The sequence below is a fragment of the Eimeria tenella genome, genomic scaffold, assembly GCF_000499545.2.
Source record: "Eimeria tenella Houghton genomic scaffold, Eth_scaff56, whole genome shotgun sequence".
Classification (NCBI taxonomy): Eukaryota; Apicomplexa; class Conoidasida; order Eucoccidiorida; family Eimeriidae; genus Eimeria; species Eimeria tenella.
This window is the reverse complement of record NW_013543415.1, coordinates 10617-30454: the sequence shown is the minus strand read 5'-3', so window position 1 is coordinate 30454 and position 19838 is coordinate 10617. Positions and strand designations below refer to the sequence as shown.

Genomic DNA, 19838 nt, shown 5'->3' with positions numbered 1-19838 from the left:
GCAGCTCAGCAGAAACTTGCGTGACTAAGACTTGAAGCGAAAACCTAGAAAACCAGAGTCGAGCTACGGCCATGCTGGTCACTTCTTGCGGAGACCTTTGACGCTTCGCTTCCTGAGGAAGTTGCCCTTGGGTCCCTTCACAGCCACTCGCTTGTTGTGCCTGAGCTTCCATATCTTTCTCCCAGAAGTTGCAGGCAGGGCTTCTGGGGCCACTTCATCTGGATGCTTCGGCATTCTAGCGAGCTGCGTCTGCCGATTTATCTTCGGCCTCAGTGGCCTGCGCTTCCCTGTGGCAGCGCCACGGGACCTGCAGCAGACAACTCAGAAACTGATCCACGCAGTTGGGCAAAGCTGCTGGTTAAAATTGAATCACTTATGCATCCATGCAGTGCTTCAGTGTGCAAAGAAGCAACATGGGCTCCAGATGAATGCCTACACTGCTGCTCTGAAAGTCTTCAGTGGATCAGTAACAGGGTGGCGATGTGAACTCCTGTATGGCCCCTTCTTGTCTGCTGTTTCGGCTGCCTGCTGCTGGATTGCCAGTTGTACAGCAGTCATCTGCAAAAAGAAAAACAAAACGGCCACTTGTTGATGTCTTCCTTGCATGGGATTTGTACACTTAATTTCGTTTATTGGCAAAGGCAGCGAGAAAGTATTTCACATGAGCACGTCAAAAGCTCGAGTGCGAAAATGAAATCTCAGCTGCAATTTTTCCACACAGACACACAATTACAGGAAGTCTCTCATTCGTTTCTTGGCAGTTCCTTCATTATCACTCACTTGTGTTGGCTGCGTCTGAGACAAAAGGTAATCTGGCAGATGTCCTAAAGGACCCTTTGAGACATTAATTTCCTGCAGAAAAAAAGCAGGCTTCCACTGCTGCCTCTCACTTCTCTGTAAAGCTGCGGCCACCTTTTGCCGCAAATCTTGGCTATTAAATCGGATTGAAGAGAGTGGACTTCGTGGAAGGTGGCCCATATGTGGATTACTGTGAACACCAGCCTGCCGTACCTTAAGCTGCTTGCATGCCCGCTTCAGCACGTCTCTGTCTCTCGGGTTTCTCTCGAAGAACTCCTTCAGCTTTCCAGAATTCAGCAGCTGCTGCTGCAAATCGCGCGCAACGGCAGCGGCAATGACGCGTTTTGTGATGCCCCGCCTCACGTCCTCAACTCTGTAGCGGAAGCACTCAACATCTTGCAGCTGCAGCGACAACGGCGTAAGCGCTGAGAACACAGACACAGCACCGCACCAACAAAAAATGTCTAGTTGTTTAATTATTTAAACTGCCGAAGCTGGCAAACAGGTCACTCTCACGCATCTCTTATGCGGAGCTATGCTGATCCATGCACGCCCTGTGCAGCAACAGCTGTGCAAAAGTGCGCAGCATTTGAAAATCAGCTGCCTGCGGTATACAGAAGACCCACTGCTGCAATTCGATCCGGGAGCCCTCCGAACTGTGAGCAGCTGCTGCAGAAGCAGCTGCTGCTGCTCCTGGGATGCGTCTATGAGAGTAACTGCAACTCCCATAGAGCCCCCACGCCCAGTCCGGCCAATTCTGGGTTTCACCGCAGCAAGAGAAAGCACAAATTATTTTTCTATTTATATGCCTGTCTACGTATTCAAGTGCGCAGTTCTCGCTAGCACTGGTTTCAGAAAGAGTGGTGAGGAGAATGAAAGGCGCAATCCCAACCACTCCAAAAGCTGAAAGCTTTTCTAATGATCACAGGCACTCCGATTGGGCATTGTTGCTCTTAAGAACGTTAATAAACGAAACCAAGACCTGAAAAGGGTTGCTCACCTGTGAATATAAGACTTCAGACTGCTGGGTGCGTCGAAGTTAAACACACATGCAACGCCCTGCATGTCCAGTCCTCTATGTCCGGCGAACTCTGAGTCCTTCGCCTGTAGAAAAAACAAATAGTTATCTCGTTTTCCAGAAAATGGAATCTCAGGGGGCCTCGTTGGCGCATGCCCAGCCGGAGTACCGTCAGTTATGTCCGCTCATTTCGAACCAATGAAAGTTTCATTGTGAACCCTCATATCAAATGAAGTTGCGCTTCATTTAAATTCAGGAAAAAGGAGACAACTAATAATCCAAACGCGGTTTTCACAGGCAAAAATGCTTATTTCTTGACGGTTTCAGATTATTTTGCCGTTTTCATTGTCTTCTTACCTTAGTTTGGTCCTCTCGTCGCCGTTTCCCCGTAGACGGAGTGGGCGCCGAAGCCTCAGCAGATCCAGAGCTCTCTCCGTCTGCTGGCGGATTCTTTCCCTCCATGAACTGTCCGTCATTCGTGATGAGAATATCTATGAGTCCCTGATTGAATGCCTGCAGCAAGACCAGACGCAGCAACGACACTCCGCAATGCCAGCAACAAAGCGTAAATTACACGTATTGACTCAAAGAAGAGCCGTCATATCGGCTAATCCATGCATTCTTTGCAAACATCCGAATGCTTCTACATCTGTGAGATAGCAGCAGCAGCAGCTACCACGGTGCACGCCACATTCGCAAGCTGACCTGAATTTGCTGTTCGCGTGCTGCTACCGGGAGTGTCGGACTCAAAACGCCGCTGGCTATTCCAAATCTGTCAAGGAATAGTCGTAGTGCGTAGACACTGCATCAAATGTTCGCAAGAAAACACGAAACCGCCGTCAGGCTGCGCCGAGGGATCAGAAATCCAAGCCAATCCATGAATATATTCTTGAATATTCAAATATTCAGCGCTCCCGAGTGGCAAAATGTCTCCAAATCCAAAAGCTCACCTCGAAACATCTTTGCAAAACACCAGGCACTTGAGGGGCACAAGGCCGAGCCGAAGAAACGCGTACGCCACCAGCCATTTCTCCGCCTCCGTTGGGACTTGGAAATAGAACTCGCTAATGCAGCTGGCGGCGCTGCCGTCTGCATGACTTCCTTCTTCTTCCACAATTTTGATAATGAGGGGTTTGTGCAGCATCAAATGCTGCAGCTGGGAAAGCTGCAAATGCATACAAAAGGAGTTCAGCGGCAAGCACTTGCTAGATCTCCAGAAGCGGGGAAAATGCCTCCAAAACTGATCTTTCTAATCATAACAACTGATATTTTTGACAATCAGAACTGCTTTTTATAAAAAAAAGAGTCACCTCGTGGTTCTGAGTGGCGGAAACGAGAATAGTTTGGTAGTGCCGCGCTGCTGTAGACGGCAAGAGCTGAAGAAGTCTTTTCGTGTCGTTTTCAAAACCGAAAGCGAACAGCAAGTCCGCCTCGTCAACAACCAAAACTTCCAGACCCAACTGCAACTCAAACTGCTGCTGCTGCCGCCGAATATTATTCAGAAAATGCAAAATGCCGGTGGGGGTTCCGACCATTATGGTGGGAAGCTCCAGCAGCTTTCCAGGGTTTCCAGGGAGGCTGGCGGTGTGCGAAACAGACAAAATGTCGCTTGTGTACTTCAACATACTCTTTATAACGTCATGTACCTGCACATATAATTCATTAATAAGAAAATTCCAACTCTTTTTCGCCAAAATTCCAACTTTTTTTTCCCAAAAATCCCAACTCCTTTTCTCCCCTTCTGCCCCAATTTTCTCCAGAGCGCCAAAGCAGAAAACTCGCAATATTTGCAAAAAAAAATGCAGAAAACTATTCTGCAAAGTGTGGGGATTTTCAGTTCAAGTTTCACCCATTCATTTGAACAAGTGGCCATTCGCTGCACCTTAAACCTGCAGCTCATTGCATGCAGTTGTCTATATATATGAATATATTTGTAATATATATTATGTTTTTTTCATTCTTTATCTTTTATTCCGCGAAGGTCTCATTCAATTTTGTGGTTTTGTTTGCCTCGAGGAAAGCTGCGACGTTTTTCCTTACTTGAATGCACAGTTCTTTTGTTGGGACCAGAACCATTCCTGAAAGATCAGGGAGCGCCGCCGTTTCTGAAGCTTGCTGGTGCTGCTGCTGCTGCTGCTGCAGCTGCAGCAGCCGCTGCAGCAAGGGCAGCACGTACGCCAGCGTCTTCCCGCTGCCTGTCTTCCCCTCGATCAGCAAATCTTTGCCATTCAAAGCGACAGGAACAACCTGAAAAAGAGTCAAAACACAATTTAAAAAATAAAAAGATCGTTTTAAGAGGTAAAAATATCATTTTAATAAACAAAAATATCATTAACGAAAGCTTTCACGAGAAAACTCACTTATCTAGACCCCCAGCAGCAAACGCAAAGAAGCAAATGATGTGATAGCAACTCACTACTTTAACCGACACACAAGAACGGCTGCTGCTGCTGCTGCTGAGTGACCGTAGTAACCGTGCGTGAGTCGCAGCAGCAGCAGCAGCAGCAGTAGCAGCACCAGCAGCAGGAGCAGCAGCATGAGCAGCAGCATGAGCAGCAGCATGAGCAGCAGCATGAGCAGCAGCAGGAGCAGCAGCAGGAACAGCAGCAGGAATAGCAGCAGGAATAGCAGCAGCAGCAGCAGCAGTACCTGGGCCTGCACGTGAGTTGGATGCTGGAGTTTGAGTTCATCGATGAGGGCCTTGGTAAGCCTCCTGTCCAAATGAACTGCTCCGAACTCTTTAAAAGTCTGCGACGTGTCTATAACTCCGCTTTTTTTGTGGACGAGAACTTCAGCTTCTGCTGCTGCTGCTGCTGCTGAAGGTGAATCGGCTTCCGCGTGTGCTGCTGCTTCTTCTGTTGCTGCAGCTGAAGATGAGCTCTTTGCGGAAGCTTCGCCGCCTCCACCCTCCTTTTTCTCCCCAAAAGAAGAATTGTTTTTAATTCTTTTTCTTTTTTTCGATGGAGATTGGGATTTAGCATCAAAAGTTCCGTTTTCTTTCCCCGGAAGCTGCGAAACTGCTTCAGGGTCACCACTGGAATCCTCCGGGGAAATGCGGGGATTTTCTCCTTCGACTGCAGCAGAAGACAGGTTTTTCCTTTTGTTTTTCTTTTTTCGAGAGGAATCTTCTGCTTCTGTTGGTTTGCTGCCGGAAAGTTTGCAGCTTTCCGAATCTTGAGAGCCCTTCATGATGCCTCCAGGCAGTTTCGAAGATCCCAGGCCTGCCGGGCCGCTCCACGTGGCCTCTGCAAGAAGAATTAATTGAATTAAATACTTTTTCGAAATACTTTTCGCAACAGACAAGTTCCTTCTAGCGAATTAACACTTTGAAGGGAAATGAAGCTCCTTGGAGTTCAATCGAGTTCAAGTCGGGGCAGAAACCTGCAAAAAACCCTGCAGTTCCGCCCCAGATAAAAATACTGAAAAATTCCCCAAATAATCTTTTATATAAGTTTAAATAAGGGGTTTAAGAAGTGGGAAGAACAGCAAGAATGCTGCAGCCACACTCAGTGGCTGGCCTATGGGGCCAGGGCCCCACATGCAGCGCCTCACTCTGCGCAACAAAATAAAAGAATAAGAAGTAAAAACAAATTTAAAATGTAACTTAAATTGAAATGAAAAAGAAAAACAAAAAGTCCCAGCAGGATCACAAATTGTGAAGGTCTGATTCCCCACAACGCTCATCTTCTATGTTTCAGGACTCTCCTGCACTCAACAAAGAGTAAAAAGTGTCCCAAATTCACAAAACAAAATTTCAATTAAACTCTAATTAAATTAACAACTACCCCACAAGATTCTCCCACCCCTAAATAACTCCCTAGCTTTCCCTCCCACGCCACACCAAGCCCAACACCCCTCTACAGGTCTACATGGCCCCACATTGAACTTCGTAACACTCCAAAAAAAAAGGAAATTAAAAAAAGTTTGTTCAAAATTGTTCGTAGAAGTTTGCAAAAATAGTGCAGAAAGTTTCATAAGCTTCACCGGTGAGTACCCAATACCCGGGAGAACGCGAATTCTTGCCTTTTCCGTTTCACTTTTTTCCATTCTGCATTTGGATTGAGCCACCTTTTGCAGAAAATTGTTCCTGATGTTCATTATAAATGCTAGAACTGTAGAAAATAACTAAAATTGCGAAAGTTTGAAACAATTCCCCCTAAATTTGACTACTGTTGTCTTCTTTTTGGAATCAGACAAATGCCTCAAGCAAATCAACGGGACTTCCCAAGGCAAAAACTGCCTGGCCGTCGCTCATGCTCGTCATCGTGTCATCAGTTCATTCTTTCTCATTCTTCGACCCCCAGGACTCAAAAGCAAATAAACAAGTAAAACAACAACAAATTAAAATACATATTTTAATCATAAATACACTTTTAAATGCATGCAGCAACCGCAGCATCAGTGTAACTATGACAGATGCCCTCAGCCGATGTGGAAACTTCCGCGCAGCGCCAGAACGGCGCAGCGCAAAAACCTCCTCAGGAAGCAAAGTTGTGCATCATTTCGCTGCGGGTTTGAATTAAAAGACAAATAAAACAAAAAGAACTATTAAACAAAATAATTTGCGCAAAATCGCCGGAAAAAACCGAGAAAAGCAGTCAGACAAATGCCTTCCGTAATCAGCTGCAAAGCATGCAACAAAAACTGCCGCCGCGATGCTCATACTCGTCATCTTCTCATCATTTTGCAAAAAGTTCCACCCAAAACTTTCATCATTTTGCAAAAACTTTCACCATTTTGCAGAAAATTCCATCAAAAGTTTCACTATTTTGCAAAAACTTTCATCATCTCGCAAAGCCCTCACCATTTTGCAAGAAATTCACCATTTTGCAACAAGTTTCACCGAAAACTTCCACCATTTTGCAAAAGCTTCCAGCATTTTGCAAAACATTTCATCATTTTGAAAAACGAAACAAAGAAATCAAAAATTCAATTTTCTCCGAATCAGAAATTTATCGGCTACAGTTGTCATCAAGATCTTCTTGAAAGACTCAGGCCTATCATTGAAATCATCATGGAGATAAAACATGCACGCATGCAATCTGCATGCATGCAAACTGCATGCATGCATGGAAAGATGAAACATCCGACATGCATGCAGAGATGAAGCATTCTGCATGCATGCATGCAGCGATGCAACACGAGGCCTAAGTTCAGAAAACCTGTAAAGTAACAACTAAAATATACCTATTTAAACACAATGCAGCACCACTGCATGCAAAAAAGCGAAAGAGGCGCAAGCTCCGCAGACACCTGAAATCTGCCACATACCTGGTGTACGTACAGCGCAGCAGCGCGCGGAACTGCAGCAGCAGCAGCAAAACCGCAAATATGAAAAACTTTTAAAAATCCAAACACCAAAGTTTTTCGGGTTTTGTTTTCCCCCTCTACAGTTCTCGCTCTGCAGCCGCAGCTGCTGCCCCCCTAACCTTTACAGACACGAACGCATGCGCAGCAGCAGCAGCAGCTAGCAGCAGCTGCAGCTAGCAGCAGCAGCTAGCCTCAACTCCGCGCCGCCGCCTGCAGCAGTTTCCCGCAGCCGCCGGAAGCCCCCCACTTCCCCAAAAACCGTCACCACCACCCGCCGCTGCAGCGCAGCACCTGCTGCTGCCGTTGCTGCTGCTGTTGCTGCTGCAGCAGCAGCTGGTGCTGCAGCATGCCGCGTGAAGACCCAGCGAGAGTGGCGGTGATGGCCGAGAGGCCGAATCTGCTGCTGCCAGCTGCCCTCGCAAAAGCCGCGTCGCGCCACCCTGCTGCTTCCTCCCCAGCAGCAGCAGCAGCAGCAGCTGCAGCAGCAGCTCACGCTGCAGCAGTTCGTGAGAAGACACACCGCGCGCGCTGCAGATCCCTGCGCGGGCGAATCTGCTGCAGCCAGCTGCGCCCTCCCCCGCCCTTCGCTGCACCCCGCCGCCGCTGCTGCCGCCGCCCACGCTGCAGCAGCAGCAGCAGCTGCTGCTGCTGCTGCTGCTCATGCTGCAGCAGGCCGCGTGAAGATGTAGTGGGAGTGGTGCTGGTCGCCGAGGGGCCGCAGCTGCTGCTGTCTGTACAGCTCGCGAATGCCGCGGCGCGCCAGCGAGGCGTTTATGCGGAAACGTTCACAAATGGAAAAAGGAGTCACAAGTTTCATTTTGGGAACTTCGGAGAGAAACTTTTCCAAAGTTCCCGCGTCAAACATCACCGCGTAGTTCAGCTTGTCCTTGCTCTTCCCCTTGGACCACTTCTGCAGCAGCAGCAGCAGCAGCAGCAGCAAAAACGGCGCTCGCAGCAGCTTTCTATGACCTGCTGCAGCAAATGCAGCAGCTGCTGCTGCGGCGCCAGCAGCGCTGCAGCGGCTGCTGCCGCCCTGCCGATGGCGGCCGCGGGCGGGCTAGGGGTTTTTGCTGCTGCTGCTGCTGCTGCTGTTGCAGCTAGTTCCATTGGCAGCAGCAGGTGTGGTGATGTTGGTGAAATATAAACTCAAGGAATTAATTAGAAGGAAATAAATAAATAAATTAAAAGAAAGGAAAAGCAATACAGGCAGCTGCAGCAAAACGAACCTTCTTGCTCTTCTTGCTGCCTGCGGCAGCAGCCGCGGCGATCTGCTCCTTGGTCTTCTTCTCCTTCGGGGCCATTCTGCTGCAGTCAAAGCACTCCACAAGAAATAAATAAAAAAGAATTGAAAGAAACAAATACAACTGAGAAAAGCGGAAATAAAATGCCTTCCTCCAGGTGTACGTACACCCGGTTTCGCAGCGGCACCACTCCCTCTATCCACGACGAGCAGGAGCACGCAGGGCCATATTGGGATCAACACTTTGCGAATTTTGAAATACAAGTATTTAAATTAAAAAGAAAAGAAAAGAAATGCATTTCAAGGGGTTTTTTCCGCGAACTTCGCCGGACTTGGAGCCCCACCGCAGCCGAGACGGCGCGAGGGGTGCCCCCCGGCTGCTGCAGAGCCCCCGGAGCTTCTGAAGACTCACTCGCAATTTTTGAAGACCGAATTGAACAGAAAAGAATAAAAAAGAATAAAAGAAAAGCTCTCGAGAAGAAATGCTGCAGCGCTGCTGCTGCGGGAGAAGCGCAGCCCTCGCCCCGCAGCGATGCGGGGCCTCCGCCCCAGCCCGTGCATGCAGCAAGCCCCGCTCGCCGCCCGAAAATGTATTCAAATGTATCTTTTTCTTCAATTTATTTATTCTAAAATGAATTTAATTCTTTTGGGGTTTAAATACGTTGATAGCTCCGCGGGGAAGTTTGCGTGGGGGTGCCTGAGGTGTATGTACAGGTACAGCTGCACACTAGTTGAATTCGATCGCGCACAAAAGCCGCAACTTAGTGTATTTTATTTGTTTTGAAGTACTTATTTGTTATTTTAGAACTTTATTTATTATTATTAACACAAAAAGCTCCAACAGGCACCCAAAAAGTTGAAAATGTGAAATTTGAGGCTTTATCTGAAGTTGCTGGTGTCCAGGCAGCAGCAGATACACCTAAGACCCAGTTGGTTCATTTAAAAGAATATTTTGAAATATTTTTTGCACTTTTGAACGTTATTTTAAATTAAAAATACATTTAAACATTTGAAACTCCTTAATTCATGTCATTTTGAAAAAATTCTATCAACTTCAGAGTTCAAATCGCTATTTCTGTTCTCTGCAGCTTGCCACAGCCACTGCCTGGACACGAGGGAGATTAGGGTTTAGGGTTTAGGATTTAGGGTTTAGGGTTTAGGATTTAGGGTTTGGGGTTGAAACGTTTAGGGTTTAGAGTTGAAAGGTTTAGCGTTTCGTTGCACAGGGCTTAGGGTTTACAGGGTTTAGGGCATAGGGTTTAGGGTTTAGGGTTTAGAACTTGCGGTTTAAAAGACTAAGGGTTTGGAGAGTTCGGGGCCTAGGGTTTAGGGTTTAGCGGGTTTGACGCAGGAGTGAAGCAATAAGTGAAAGAAGAGAATTTGTGTTTAGGGTTTAGGGTTTGGGTTTAGGGTGTAGGGTTTAGGGTTTAGGGTTTAGAGACTTTTAAATTACTTTTTTAAATGAAAAAGGCACTTCTGGAAAACCTTTTCTGCTTCGAAAAACTCCTGAAAAGCTGCAGTTGAGTTCTCGCAGCTTTTGCTGCAGCTGCATTTATTCTTAATTAAATAAAAATCTTTTCTCTTTAATGCATGCAAATATGAAATTAAATAAATATCTTTTCTTTTGAATGCATGCAAATAAACAATTAAATAAATATCTTTTCTTTGCATGCATTTAATTCATTTAAATTCAAAAACCCTCAGAACAGCAGCAAATGCCAATTTGCATTTTTTAGCAGCAGATTCTTGAACTGCTTGTACAATAGACTGCTGCTGCTGCTGCTGCTGCTAGTCCTGCTGCTGCTGCTGCTAATACTGCTGCTGCTGCCGCTGCTGCTTCTGCTGCTGCTGCTGCTTTGCGAATTCTGCTGCGTCTGAGTCGCAGCAGCAACTGGAAGGCCTCGCGCTGCAGCCAGCTTGAGTTTATCCCATAATGAAATTTAAAAAGAATTTTTTTTTTAAATTTTAGGTTTATAATAATATATATAATACAAATAAATAAATAAAATAAATGAATTGAAATAAGAACTTTAATGTAATATGTTTGGGCCAGCCTCGGGGCTTCTTGATGTCCTGCCTGCTGCTACTGCTGCTCGGGGCTGCTGCTGCTGCTGGGAGCTGCTGCTGCTGCTGCTGGGAGCTGCTGCTGCTGGTTTGAGATGCTGCTGCTGCTGCTCGGAGCTGCAGCTGCTGCTTGGAGCTGTTGGAATGCTGCTTAGAGCGCTTAGAGCTGTTGCTGCTGCTGCTGCCCGGAACTGCTGCTGCTGCTCTGAGCTGCTGCAGTGCTGCGTGCACCTGCTGCAGTGCTGCTTGGAGCAGCAGCAATCCGTTGCTCTGAAGTGCACCAGCAGCAAAACTTCGTATGACTTTTGAAATAAATGTTCAATGTAATTAATTGCTTTTTGAAATTAAATGTTTGATTAAATTAATTGCTGCTAATTCTGAAGTTGTTTTGCTGCACTGCAGCAGCACTTTGTGCAAAAAAGATCGGAAGCAGAAACTTGGCTGTTCAGGTGTCTGTACACTTCAGAAGCAGCAGCAAGCCGCGCAGCAGCTCCGACGCAAAATAATAATCTTGCTGCTTCTGCTGCAGCAAGTTGTTAAAAATCGTAAATGGAAAAAGAAAGAAAGCAAATGAGTCAGCAGCCAAGGCTGAACTTTGCCTCAAACGAGAGCAGCAGAAGCAGCAGCAGCAGCAGAAGCAGCAGCAGCAGCAGCAGCTGCACCAGCAGCAGCGCCAGCCGCAGGCCCGGATTTAGGTGTTTGTACACCCTATGTTGATGTTGCTGCTGTTTCTGTTGCTGCTGTTTCTGTTGCTGCTGTTGCTCCGTGGTTGCTGTCGCTGCTGTTCTTGCTGCTGTTGCTGCTTTTGCTGCTGCTATTGCTCCTGTTGCTGCTGCTGCTGTACCGCCAGAGGGGGCTTCATTGCTGCTGCATCTGCTGCACCAAAGCCCTTTTATTATTCCTTTATTTCTTTTATTTATTTCTGCAAAGATTTTTAGTCTTATTTTAATTAAAGCAATTAACCAGCTCTCTACTTTAATATTCAAGCACATACACAAACCCTAAACCCTAAACCCTAAACCCTAAACCCTCCGCTTTTCTTTTGCCAGCCTCTTGCGGCCTCGCCTTTGTCCAGCCGCCGTGTTGTCCCCCTTGTCCCTGATTTTGCTGCTCATTTCCGTTGTCTACTTTGCTGCTGCTGCTGTTGCTGCTGCTGCTGCTGCTGCTGCTGTTTAGGTCTGCAGCTGCTGCTGGCTTTGTCTTGAGGCTCGAGCGGCCGTCAGGCAGCAGCTGCTTCACCGCAGGCTTTGAAGCAGCTCCGGGGCCCGAAATGAGGGTTTAGGGTTTAGGGTTTAGGGTTTGGAGGGTCACAAGCTCGTTCCACAATCCTCAGGAGTGTGTCTTTTCTTATTCGCTGAATCCGCACTATTGCGTTCGTCGCTGCTGCGAGACCGCCGCCGCGCCTTGCTGCTGCTGCTGCTGCTGCTGCTTTTCTTGCAGCTGCTGCTGGAGTACATTGCCTTAAAGGGGGAAGCGCTACTTGAATATGCTTTTTGCTTCAGCAGCTTTTGCGTCTGTGGCGGCGTTGCTGCTGCTGTCACTGCTGCAGCAGCAGCTGCAACGAGCCGTGCCCCCACAGCCTTCCTGCCGCTGAAGCTGCTGCTGTTGCTGTTGCTGCTGCTGCAGCTCGACGGCGAAGCAGCAGCAGCAGCAGCAACAGCAGCAGGAGAGCTTCTTTGCGGGGTCTCAGGAGGATCATTTTCGCAGTTTGCTTCCTCAGTTGCATTTGCTTCTCTGCAGCAGCACAGCCGCCAGTTGCAGCAACAGCAGCAGCACAGCCACAAACCGCAGCAGCAGCAGCAGCAGCAGCAGCAGCATCCATATCAGCTTAGACACGCAAATGCCAGCAGAGCACCAGCAAGCAGCTCCACGTAACAGCAATACAGCGAGAGCAGCAATAGCAGCAGCAACAGCGGCAGCAGCAAAAGCAACCGCAGCAGCAGCAACAGCAACAGCAGCAGCAGCAAAAGCAACTGCAGCAGAAGCAAACCTAAGAGCAGAAGCAGATAGCAACGCGGGCAATGGACTGGGCTTCCACGACTGCCAGCGCTCAGCTGCTGCTGCTGCAGCACAGGCGCTGCAGCAGCAAGGGCCGCTGCTGCTGTTGCTGCCGGCGTTGCTGCTGCTGTTGCTGCTGCTGCTGCTGTCGCTGCTGCAGTCTGCTTCAGCGCCTTGGCCTCCACTGGCGGAACTCCTGCAAATGCGGAGCTGCAGCAAATATCACAAACAGCAGCAAGCTGGGGCATTTTTGTTGCTGCTGCTGCTGCCTGCTGCTGCTGTTTCTGCTGCTGCCGCTGCTTACCTGCTGCTCCACATCTGAAGCAAACGCGGTAGCTCGTGCTGCTGCTTCTGTTGCTGCTTGGCTGCAGCAAGTGCTGCTGCTGGCTGCTGCTGCTGCTGCTGCTTCGATGGCTGCTGCCGCAGTTGCTGCAAACTTCTGCTGCTGCTGCTGAGCACGCGTTGCTGCAGCATTCAGGTCTGCTGCAGCTGCCTCTGCAGCAACTGCTGCCTTCTGCTGCTGCGTCTGCAGAGTGTCGAGACATTGCAGCAATCCTTGCTGCCCCGCGTCTGTCTTTTGCTGCAGCGGCAAACAGGGCCCCACACTTCTTTGAAGATGCAGCAGTGCAGCAGCTGGTACAGGAGGCGCAGCAGCAGCAGCGGGAGGCGCAGCAGCACTAGTAGCAGCAGCAGCAGCAATTGCTGTTGCCGTAGCAGCGGCAGCAGCGGCAGCAGCGGCAGACGCAACAGATCTAGTCGCAGCTGCAGCTACTGCAGCGCTAGCAGCAGCAGCGGCAACAGCCGCACTAGCAGCAGCAGCAGACGCTGCTGCAGCAGCAATCGCAGCAGAGGCAGCAGCAGCAGCAGCAGCAGCAAGGCACGGACTTTAGTGTCGGTGCAGCAGTCATTGGTGGCCTTGAGGTGCTGCAGCATTTCTTTTGTCTCTTCCTCTTTTGCTGCTGCTAAAGAGCTGTGTTGCTCTTCTCTTGCTGCAGCAGCAGCAGCAAGCATCTGATGCAGCACGTTAGTGGCGTTCAGGGATACGTCGTCTGCTGCAGCAGCAGCAGCAGCAGCAGCAGCGATTGCCTTGTCTGCTGCTGCAGCCTGTACTGCTTGCTGCTGTTGCTGCTGCTGCTGAGCCACAGCCAGCTCCTGCACTAGCTGCTGGCGCTGCTGCTCTGCTGCAGCCTGCTGCGCTCTCACAAATGCTGCGAGTTGCTGCTGCACTGCAGCAGCAACTGCTGCTGCTGCTGCCTCTGTCTGCTGCTGCCTTGCAGCCGCTTCCTCCTCAAACCGCTGCTGCAGCTGCTGCAGCTGCTGCCCAGCTGCTGAGCCCCCAGCAGCAACAGTAGACACCAAACCCTGCAGCGTTTGCTGCAGCTGCTGCTGCTTCGCCGTGCACTCCTTACGGGTTGATGTGATGTTCTCTGCGGCAGCAGCAGCAGCAGACACAGCAGGAGCAGCAGCACAGCTGTAGAGCAACAGCAACAGTAGCAGCAGGTGCCAAAGAACCGCAGCAGCAGCAGCAGCAGCAGCAGCAGCAGAAAGGCTCACGCTCTGCAGCTCTAAGGCAGTCTTCCTGCTGCTGCTTTGCACTTTCTAGCAGCTGCTGCAGCAGCAATGTGTGCTTCCGCTGATGCTCCTGCAGCAGCAAACACCACACAGAGGCGCCTAAACACTGTTGCTGTTTCTTAGCAGCAAATATTTTGCTGCAGCAGCAGGGTTTGCATTGTTTGCTGCTGCAGCCTGTGATGCAGCGCAGCAGCAGCTGCAGTCGGTGCTGCAGCAGCAGGTGCTGCAGCAGCAAATTCAGCAAACCGCAGCATGGCTTGCCTTTGTTGCTGCGTCCAAAGCCTCTGTATTTCGCTGCAGCAGTAGCAGCTGCTGCTGCAGCAGCTGCTGCTGCTCCTTTTGCTTCTCTCGCAGCCGCTGCACCAAGACACTGTGTTCTTGCAGCTGCTGCAGCAGCAGCGCCTGCTGCTGCTGCTGCTCTGCTGCTGCTGATGCGTCCTCTTCTGCAGAGCCTTGGCGCTGCTGTTCAGTCTCCTGCAGCTGCTGCAGAAACTGCTGCACTTGCTGCAGCAGCAGCTGCTGCTGCGCTGCAGCAGCAGCTGCGTCAGCCTGAATTTCGAAAGACAGTCACACACGAAGTGGCGTTGCTATACTTGCTGCTGCTGCAGCAACAGCAGCAGTAGGTGGTGTGGCAGCACCTGCTGCTGTGGCAGCCGCAGCTGATGCCTCTAGTTCTGGACCTGCTGCTGCTGCAGCGCGACTCTGCTGTTGCTGACCTCTAGAGACGAAGAAAATTGAGTACATGCTGCTACTGCAGCTTGCTGCTGCTGTTGCTGCTGCTGCTGCTGCTGTTGGAGCACCGTGATGTCCTCAACTGCCCGTCGCAGAGAATCCGCAGCAGCAGCAGATGCTGCGGAGTGCTGCTGCTGCTGCTGCTGCAGGGCTTCGGTTATCCGCTGCTCTTCTTTTAGGCTCTGCAGCAGCAGCAGCACAAAAGCAGCAGCATCACCAGCATGCGCTGCAGCGCAGCAGCAGCTGCCGCTGCGAAGCAAAACGAACCAGCGAAAGCAGCTACAGGCACATCAGCAGCAGCAGCAGCAGCAGCTGCTGCTGACGTTCTGGCTGAGCTGTAAAGAGAGCCGAAGCGCGTCCATTTGCTGCAGATGCTGCTTGTGGGTTTCGTTTTGCTGCTGGATTTGCTGCTGCTGTGCTTTGACTTGCTGCTGGAGCTGCTGGAGGAGCGCGGCGTGGTGCTGGAGCGCGTGCTGCTGCTGCTGCTGCTGCTGCTGCTGCTGGGTGTAGAGCTCCAGAGGCAGAAACACCCCCTCGCGCTCCCGCTGCTGCTGCAGCAGCAGCCGCAGCTGCCCATTCTCCGACAGCAGCTGCGACAGCAGCGCATCTCGAGATCTGCGCAAAGTCGCAACGGGCCGCGTTGTCACGCTCTTCGCCCGAAACGCGTAGTCTGCAGCAGCAGCAGCAGCAGGGGCAGCAGCAGAGGCGACAGCAGCAGAGGAGCAGCAACAGAAGCAGCAGCAGCAGTAGCAGCAGAGGAGCAGGAGCAGCAGCAGCAGAGGCAGCAGCAGCAGAGAAGCAGCAGCAGCCGAGAAGCAGCAGCAGCAGCAGCAGAGAAGCAGCAGCAGCAGAGAAGCAGCAGCAGCAGCAGAGACGCAGCAGCAGCAGAGACGCAGCAGCAGCAGAGAAGCAGCAGCAGCAGAGAAGCAGCAGCAGCAGCACATTGAAACAAAGGGTTATGACCTTAACTCGCAGGGTACTCAGTAGTAACTGCAGCGGCAAAAACAGACGCTGCACTGGCATGTGTAGCAACAGCAGCAGCAGCAGCAACAGCAGCAGCAAAAAGACCAACTGCTGCAGCAGTCCCGTTTTCGGCCGCAGCAACTGCAGCAACCGCTCCGCAGCCGCAGCAAGAACGGCAGCGACGCGCACTATCGCAGTAGCAGCAGCACCAGCAGCAGCAGCAGCAACAACAGCAGCAGCAGCAACAACAGCAGCAGCAGCAGCAGCAGCAAATTACCTAAAGTGCACAAAGTCTCTTCCAAAGTGTCTCCTGTGGGGCCGATGGTGGCAATGAGGCAGGTCTTCGTGCTGCCCCCCAAACTGTCCTGAACAAAACCCTAAACCCTAAACCGTAAACCCTAAACCCTAAACCCTAAACCCCAACCCCAAAACCCTCCAAACCCCAACCCCAAGCCCCAAACCCAAACCCCAAGCCCAAGCCCCAAACCCTAAACCCTAAACCCTAAACCCTAAACCCTCGCCTGGAGGAGTCGGGTGAGTTTGGAGTCTCTGAAGGGGACATAAGTTTGCTTCTCGACGAGGGCATTAATGCAGCGGCCCAAAGTCAGCAAAGACTGATTAATTGCTGAGGCTTCTTTGCGGCGGTTTGCTGCTGCTGCTGCTGCGCCCCAGCTGCGCTCCAGGTTCTCGCTCCCTGCCCGCACACGCTCCTGCTGCTGCTGCTGCTGCTGCTAGTGCTGCTGCTAGTGCGGCTGTTTTGCTGCTGCTGCTGCTGTTTTGCTGCTGCTGCTAGTGCTGCTGCGGCTAGTGCTGCTGCCGCTACTGCTGCTGTTTTTGCTGCTGCTGCTACTGCTACTGCTGCTGCTGTTTTTGCTGCTGCTGCTGCTACTGGCGTTGCTGCTGTTGCTGCTACTGCTGCTGTTTTTGCTGCCAAACCTCACTAAACCCTGAATGCTCTACTCCTAGCCCTGCGGCATAGCTGCAGCAGCAGCTGCTGCTCGTGCTGCTGCTGCTGCTGCTGCTGCGTACCTGCAAGATCCACGAGGCTCAGCTTGCCGATTCTCACGACCTCCTCTACTGCGACCACTCCTGCTTGCTGCTGCTGCTGCTGCCGCGTGCTGCTGCTATCTTCCTCAGCAGCAGCAGCAGCAGCAGCAGCAGCAGCAGCAGATGAGACACTTGGAGACTCCGAAATGCAAACAGAAAGAGAAAATATTGTGTGGCTTCTGCTGCTTCTCGAGTTGCTGCCGCTGCAGGCGAAGCTGCGGCGAGGCGCTGCCCCCAGCAGCAGCGCGAACACCTCCTGCAGCAGCAGCAGGAGCAGCAGCAGTGGCAGCAGCAGCAGGAGCAGCAGGAGCAGCAGCAGAGGGGAAGGCAGCGTGAAGAAAGCTCACTCTGAGGAGCAGCACTCTCAGCGGCAAACCCTCACCTCCAAACCCTAAACCCTAAACCCTAAACCCTAAACCCTCACCTGGGGGCTGTTGACTCTCTTCTCTGTAAGGCCATCTACTCGAACAGCTCCTGGGCCTCTTGTTGCACCCCAGCTGCTGCTGCTGCTGCTGTTGCTGCTGCTGTAGCTGTCTCCCTGCTGCTCTTCGTAGATCCTCAATTTGGGCTGCTGCTGCTGCTGGCCTGCTGCTGCTGACGACCCTGCTGCTGCTGCTGCTGCAGGCGGGGCCAGCAAATCCACCAACTCCTCATTATATATTTCTAAGAAGCTGCAGCGCAGCATGTAGTCGCTGCTGCTGCTGCTGCTGCTGGCTTGCTGCAGCTGCTCGAAGATATAACAAACGGCGCGGGGCAATATGCCTGCATCTGGGCTTAGCTCAATGCTGCTGCTGCTGCTGCTGCTGCTGTTGCTGCTGCTGGCGTTGCAGCTGGGAGTGCTCTCCGTGTCAGCTGCGGCGTTGCTGCTGCTGCTGCTAGCTGCAGCAGCAGCAGCTGCTGCTGTTGCTGCAGGCACTTTGGCTAGGCCCGCGCTGCTGTTGCTCCTGCTGCTCGAAGTGCTGCCGCCGCCCCCCCTGCAGCCGCCGCCGCCGCCGCCGCCGCCGCTGCTGCTGCTGCTGCTGCTGCTGCTGCTGCTGCTGCGCAGGTACTGCGCGTACTGGTCGTGGGGCCCTTCTATAGTGTAGGTCTTTCCTGTGCCCGTTTGGCCGTAGGCAAATAAAGTGCAGTTGTAGCCCTCCAGCACCTGCCCCCAAACCCTAAACCCTAAACCCTAAACCCTAAACCCTAAACCCTAAGCCCTGAAGCCTGAGTTATTAGTGCTGAGTTCTAGAGCCTGAGCCTCGCGGGGGAAAACCCTAGAAAGTGGACCTCAGCTCTAGGCTGCGCAGCTCATTTTCTAAACCCTAAACCCTAAACCCTAAACCCTAAACCCTAAACCCTAAACCCTAAACCCTAGAGACTCGCCTGGTCAACGAGAGGCTTGACGTGGGCGTTGAAGAGCTCCTCCTGCTGCACACTGACGGGGCAGACGCCGTCGAATCTGAAGACTCTGCTGCTGCGCTGCTGCTGCTGCTGCTGCTGCTGCCGGTAGCTGCTTGCTGCTGGCAGCAAAACCGACACTTGCTGCGTCTCTGCGCATATGTGCACTGCTGTGCTGCTGCTGCTGCGCTGCTCTGCTGCGCTGATGGGGCGGCAGCGCACCACCACCTTGATGTTCTCCGTGCTGCTGCTGCTGCTGCTGCTGCTGCTGCTGCTGGCTCTGCTGCCCTGGCTGCTGCAGGCCGGGCGGCTGTGCTGCACGCTGCTGCTTGCGCTGCGCTGCAGCAGATTCTGCTGCGCGCTGCTCGGTTTGGGCCGGCGAGACATGCTGCTGCTGCTGCTGCTGCTTCCAGGCTTGCTGCTGCTGCTGCTGCTGTTGCTGCTGAGGTCCCTATACACCCCACTGCTGCGCTTCGTGCTGCCCTCCCCCTCGGGGCTCCCATCGGCCCCACGCAGGGGAGTAGACGCCATGCTGCTGCTGCTGCTGCTGCTTCTGGCGTTGCTGCTGCTGCTGCTGCTGGAGTTGCTGCTGCTGCTACTCGCGTTGCTGCTGCTGCTGCCGGCGTTGCTGCTGCTGGAGGGAAAGGGAAAGCAGCAGCAGCAGCAGCACCAGCGCAGCTCACACGAACAACCTGCGGGCCCTGCTGCTGCAGAATGCTGCTGCTGCTGCTGCTGCTACTGCTGCTGCAGCTGCTGCGCCTTAGCGGAAGGCGCGAGGCAAAGGGGGAAAACCCTCGTGGCCGATGGCGACATTCCTAGCCAAAGTTAAACTTGTAAATACTTAACTGAAACCCTAAACCCTAAACCCTAAACCCTAGTCCTTAAGTATAAACCCTGCCGAATAAGAAACAAATGCTGAAACGTGAAAAAAGGAAAAATTTCAAGAAAAAGAGGCAAGACAAACCCTAAACCCTAAACCCTAAACCCCAGGAGGGCTGCTGTGTGTTAGGAGCTTGGGGCTGCGGTCGGGTCGTGGGGTTGTAGGCCCTAAACCCTAAACCCTAAACCCTAAACCCTAAACCCTAAATAATTGAATTAAACTCGAATTTATAAACCCTCAGCAGTCTGGTGTAACTCTTGTAAACCCTAGCTATCAGTCAACTGCCCATTGGGAACTTGGCCTGACCTTCTGTAGGGGGGCGGTCTAGGGTTTAGGGTTTAGGGTTTAGGGTTAGACTTCTTGAAGGAATTAGCTGCCAGAGGAGGCGATTTTCCTAAGAGCAGCAGCGGCAACAGCAGCAGAGCAGCCGCAGCAGCAGCAGCAGCGGCAGCAGCAAAGGCAACCGCAGCAGCGACAACACCAGCAGCAACCGCAATCGCAGCAGCAACGGCAGCAGCAGCAGCAGCAGCAACAGCAGCAGCAGCAGCAGCAATGAAAAGAGAGCAGAGGTAGTGGGCACGACAACACCAGCAGCACCGCTAGCAGCTGCGACAAACCCTTAAGCGGCAGCAGCAGCAGCAGCAGCAGCTGCAGCAGCAGCAGCAGTCCTTGTTGGCGGAAGAAACTCCGCAACTACAATGGAGCCTCCCAAGTCAGCCCTTATCTCTAAACCCTAAACCCTAAACCCTAAACCCTAAACCACAATTAGACTGTAGCTGTCACTGTTATGCCCGCTGCTCCCCTATGCCTTCGGGGGGAGCTCTAGCGCCCAGGGT

General features: G+C 51.8%; 3 protein-coding genes across 3 annotated transcripts; all 3 read right to left on the bottom strand.

The window, feature by feature from the left end:
- Window positions 1-78: 78 nt before the first annotated feature.
- ETH_00001500 (ATP-dependent nucleolar RNA helicase, putative) lies at window positions 79-5005 on the bottom strand (the record flags this gene model as incomplete). The annotated part of the gene is made up of 12 exons (XM_013377588.1): window positions 79-307; window positions 437-558; window positions 781-852; window positions 1012-1223; window positions 1425-1555; window positions 1799-1902; window positions 2174-2329; window positions 2522-2618; window positions 2767-2981; window positions 3127-3462; window positions 3857-4063; window positions 4466-5005. 12 exons carry the CDS (start codon window positions 5003-5005, stop codon window positions 79-81), a joined length of 2421 nt encoding a protein of 806 aa, XP_013233042.1.
- Window positions 5006-7784: 2779 nt separating this feature from the next.
- Window positions 7785-8427, bottom strand: ETH_00001495 (R1 protein, putative; the record flags this gene model as incomplete). The annotated part of the gene is made up of 2 exons (XM_013377587.1): window positions 7785-8036; window positions 8353-8427. 2 exons carry the CDS (start codon window positions 8425-8427, stop codon window positions 7785-7787), a joined length of 327 nt encoding a protein of 108 aa, XP_013233041.1.
- Window positions 8428-11737: 3310 nt separating this feature from the next.
- Window positions 11738-18653, bottom strand: ETH_00001490 (kinesin motor domain containing protein, putative; the record flags this gene model as incomplete). The annotated part of the gene is made up of 13 exons (XM_013377586.1): window positions 11738-12164; window positions 12421-12638; window positions 12733-13008; window positions 13314-13855; window positions 13983-14070; window positions 14247-14549; window positions 14681-14914; window positions 15056-15402; window positions 15973-16060; window positions 16217-16389; window positions 16725-16998; window positions 17167-17886; window positions 18108-18653. The coding sequence occupies 13 exons, from the start codon at window positions 18651-18653 to the stop codon at window positions 11738-11740; spliced, it is 4236 nt and encodes a 1411-aa protein (XP_013233040.1).
- Between the last annotated feature and the right edge of the window lie 1185 nt (window positions 18654-19838).